Here is a 4,266-nt window from a genome sequence, read left to right on the forward strand (position 1 = left end):
GATCGATTCTTTCCATGACTTCAAGACTTCTTTGCTTGTTTACCTTAAATCTACTTGTTCTTGTTTTTACTACACTGTAGTTAGTTTATAAGTAGACTCAGTACTTTGACTTTTTAATGTTATTTGGTCTGATCATTTATTTCAGATGACACTTGTAACAGATGTAGTGGGTGTGGTCTGGGATGGCGGGAGAGCCTTTATGTGTATGTCCCTGTTGATTGTTTAGTGTCATTTTATTGTTTATTCTATTATTATTATTATTATGTATTTATTTTTCAGTTTTTTGTTTAAATATTTGTTAACTTTCATGTTTTGTGCCTGAGGAGCCCTTTGAAAATGAGATAATGCATCTCAAGGGGTTTATACTCCAGTTTCCTCATATTATTGAACAAATATGTGCATTTCTTTCTTACTTCAGTTTGGACGTATTCTTTGTCTTATACGTCATTATACGAGTACAATGTGTAGTGAAATGCTACATGATCCGAGACTGCAGGAGAAATGTGCAAAATGCACTAGAAGACTACTGTTGACTCTCCTCTACTTATAAGTTCTCTCCTTATCATTTCTCTTTTTGATTTATGGTGTAGTTATACATTTTTGCTCTATGTATTCATATCTGTTTCTGCCGCTGCTGTAACTGGTGAAGAGACATTTGAGTGATTGTGTTGTCTCAGTATACCCAGGTCTGGACTTCTAAATCTATCGGGTATTTACAGTTTTCCAGTGCTGGATGTTGCACAGCTTTCAGGCCACTAGAGTGCAGGACATGTTAACAGGATGTTTGGGGATCATTTGGGTTCATTTTCCTACCAAAATATTACACTGTAGGCTTCATAAAGCTGATAACTTATCAATCCAAGAAGTATTTCTTTACTTACAGAGAGAATTATGTTGATGCTACATGTGTATTATTATTTTTTTTACAGTACATAAAGAAAAATCTACTTAATCATATGTATGTAAGAAATTACCTGGAGACTTGATTTTAAGGTTATAATGCTGCCATTTTTTAATCACTGGCAGCTAGTCTGGTAACGTATAAAGCTGAGTAGGCTGGAGAAGACGAGGGTTTTTGTTAGTGTGCGAGTATATGAGGCAGCATGTATTGGTACAGACTGGATACGTATCAAACATGCAAAAGAATCTGCACTTAACAATTGGTGGTTCATTTTTTGCCAGCACCGTCAATAACACCTAATGTCACCCAGTGGGGATCAATACAGTCATATCTTGTCATAAAGTCCCAAAATACATTAAATAACTTTTGACTGTTTCTCCTGACCTCATAATCCTTAAATAACCTTTTTTTCTGTCATTCCTGTAGACTGCTGACCTCTCAGTGTGAGCTCACCATGGGTAATGCAGATAAACTCATTGATCAGATCTTCTCCTTTGTGGATCTACAGAATGAAAGTGCAGAAAAATTGAACAACCTGGCCAGTGATCTGGAGGAGTACAATAAGAATATAAATGTCAGTAAAGTTGTTGGGAGCTCTTTGTCTGTAGGTGGTGCAACTGCACTGACAGTGGCAGGTTTAACAGCCATCTTAACTGGAGGAGCGGCGATACCTTTCCTCGCTACAGCAGGTTCGCTAGCATCAGGGCTCGGCTTGGCTACCAATATAACTTCAGACGTTGTCGATGCTGTCAAATCAACTTCTGCCATACAAGAGGCAAAGCAGATTTCAGAGAAGATCCAGAATCTTGAAAAGGAAATCCAGGAACTCACTGGATCACTGGTGAAGGAAGCAGAGAAGTCCTGCAGTGATGTTCCTCCTGAAGATTACGTTGTGGATCAGATCCTAAGAAAGATAGCCAAACGAAACGGACTGAAGCTAAATGATAAGATCAATGTGCTCACATTGGTATCTGATTTGTCTGTAAAGAAGATGTTTGAGAAAGATAAAGACTTTGGTCTTCTGCAAAAGTCTGCACTGGAGTTGCCACTGCTTTCAGAGTTTGTTACAGACCTGACCTTAAAAGAAATTGCCATAGCAGGAACAAAGAAAGCACAGAGAAAAGTGATGAGAACAGGAGTCACCAAAGTGGCCACCTCTATGGGACTGACAGCATCAAAGAAAGCGATTAGACGTGTAAGTATCAAAGACAGTCACTCAAACAGTGGAGCTTAGGAATAGTTTTTGACCTGCAGCATTCAAGTCAAGCCAATTTTACCAACATCCTCTATCCTTAGACCCTCAATTCAAATAAGCAATAACTCCCAAAAAACGCTTTAACAGTGGAAAATGTTAGAAAGCTCAGGAAGAGCAACAGAGGAGGAATCCTCTGCAGGACAGACAGGAAATAGAAGTCATATGTACAAGAAAGCAAAATGACAGAAATACAGCATGGACGAACTGGATGAAAAGATTATAGATAGATTGATATCATACAGTTTATTAAGAATCTGACCAGGAAGATGTCAAGGAGAGGTGAGGAAGAAAAACAGCATCCGTACTGTGCCACAGGTCTAAAAGTATTCCCAATCCCACTGATTACTATGTTCAACACCATATTCATATTTCAACTAATCAATTAAATTCATTATAATAACTTAGACATAGCCATTCTTATTCTTGTTATTAATTATAGAGTGTTTATTTTCAGGTTGGTGGAGGAGCAGTCGGACTTCTGTTTTCTGTTCCTGAGCTGATTGGCGACCTTCACAATCTGGACAACTGTAAGACAGAAGCCAGTCAGAGTCTGAGAGAGATGGCTGAGGCCATACAAACTACCTCTGAAGAGATGAAAAGAGAACTGGATGAAATCGAGTGAGTCTCAGTTCTGTAGCTACACATGCAACGTTTCACTTCCAAGTTTAAGGTCGAGTTATGAGAGGGTGAAAAGAGTGAAAAGGGAAAACACAGAACACATCTGGAGGTGGTCAGGCTCGCATTGTGATTAGATGTCATCTGTGCAGTGTGACAACATTCATAAGAAAGAAATCGGTCTAGTAAGTTGAAAGGTCACCTAGCTCCGCCTCTTCCTGCCAGATAATGTAAAAACTACAAGTAGCAGCAGCTAGAGGCAGCAGTTCCTTTGACCTGGGATGTTTGTTGATGACTCAGCCAGCTCCACCCAGCTAGTTTTCATATTGAGATCTGATCACAATGCGGACACAATTGAGTAAACAAGGATCTGTTATAATACCAGGTATAAATGCAAAGACCCATGGATCAGATGTCATTCTCCAGATAACATATCCAGATACAGATCACATGTTAATACCAGCTGTAACAGGACCTTCATGTCAGACTGTTGGGTAAGGCTGTTTGCTGAAACGTTGAAATAAAAGGTGGCGTCTGAGTCATGAGTTTGAGGCTTTGCTTTGTTGGTTAAGTTCACTTGTTCCCTTGAATGACTGAACTTGTACTGTTAGCATCTGGTAACATGTACAATCAGTAACATGGACATTATGACCAAGATGCTTCCTCTTTCATTTCCTCTTACAGAGAGCTGTGTCAGAAGATAGCTGACATGAAGTGCTGGAAGAAATACGCCAGGAGGAGCTCTCGTAAGAGGAGGCTGAGGAAAATGTGGTGTTTTTAGATGAAAACAAGGATTGGATGGTGGACTCCAACACGGCACCCATTGATGAAAATGTCCTACCCAGTAGATTCACCAAAAATTTTGTCCTCTCTTCTTGGTCTCCTTACATGTTGTCCAGCCCACTGCACATGTGCATTAGTATCTCTCTCTGGCCCCTCCCAGTCAGATCATTAGACTGGGATGATGTCACACACACATAAAATTAGATTTTCAAGTCTCTGGGGAACTTTCCTCCTTCTCTACTCTCTCTGTGACTCCGTGACACATCTCACAAATATATACTTTAATTTACTAAAACTAATGTAATGTCATGATGATATCTACCCTGTCTCCATCTTGCTCGCCTTTCTTACATACATGCATGTATATGATGTTTTTAGTATAATATTATTCGGTGTGCTGGTTTAGCAACTGGCCTCTCCTGGAATTTGATCTCTGGTGTTTGATCTGAATTTGAACTTGAATGACTGAATAAAAAAATGAAGAAAAGTAGTTTGTAGTTCATGGCAGATTGACAGACACCATCAGATGATGTAGGGACCATTTTCAGATGTTGCCTAGGGCACCACCAAGGATAGAGCTGGCACTGATTGTGTATTATTAGTGAATTATTTGCACATATTGTTCTTCTCAAAATGGGACCCCCAGGGGTCCTTGAGGGACTTCCAGGGGGTCCCCAGAAAACTGGGGAATATTTAAATTTCACTATTATTT

General features: G+C 39.5%; 1 protein-coding gene across 1 annotated transcript; it reads left to right on the forward strand.

Moving 5' to 3' along the window:
- The first annotated feature begins 1,300 nt into the window (after positions 1 to 1,300).
- LOC122967594 lies at positions 1,301 to 3,887 on the forward strand. The gene is made up of 3 exons (XM_044332312.1): positions 1,301 to 2,096; positions 2,611 to 2,774; positions 3,456 to 3,887. Exons 1-3 carry the CDS (start codon positions 1,356 to 1,358, stop codon positions 3,550 to 3,552), a joined length of 1,002 nt encoding a protein of 333 aa, XP_044188247.1. The 5' UTR covers positions 1,301 to 1,355; the 3' UTR covers positions 3,553 to 3,887.
- Positions 3,888 to 4,266: the final 379 nt, after the last annotated feature.

The sequence above is a fragment of the Thunnus albacares genome, chromosome 17 (genome assembly GCF_914725855.1).
Source record: "Thunnus albacares chromosome 17, fThuAlb1.1, whole genome shotgun sequence".
Lineage (NCBI taxonomy): Eukaryota > Metazoa > Chordata > Actinopteri > Scombriformes > Scombridae > Thunnus > Thunnus albacares.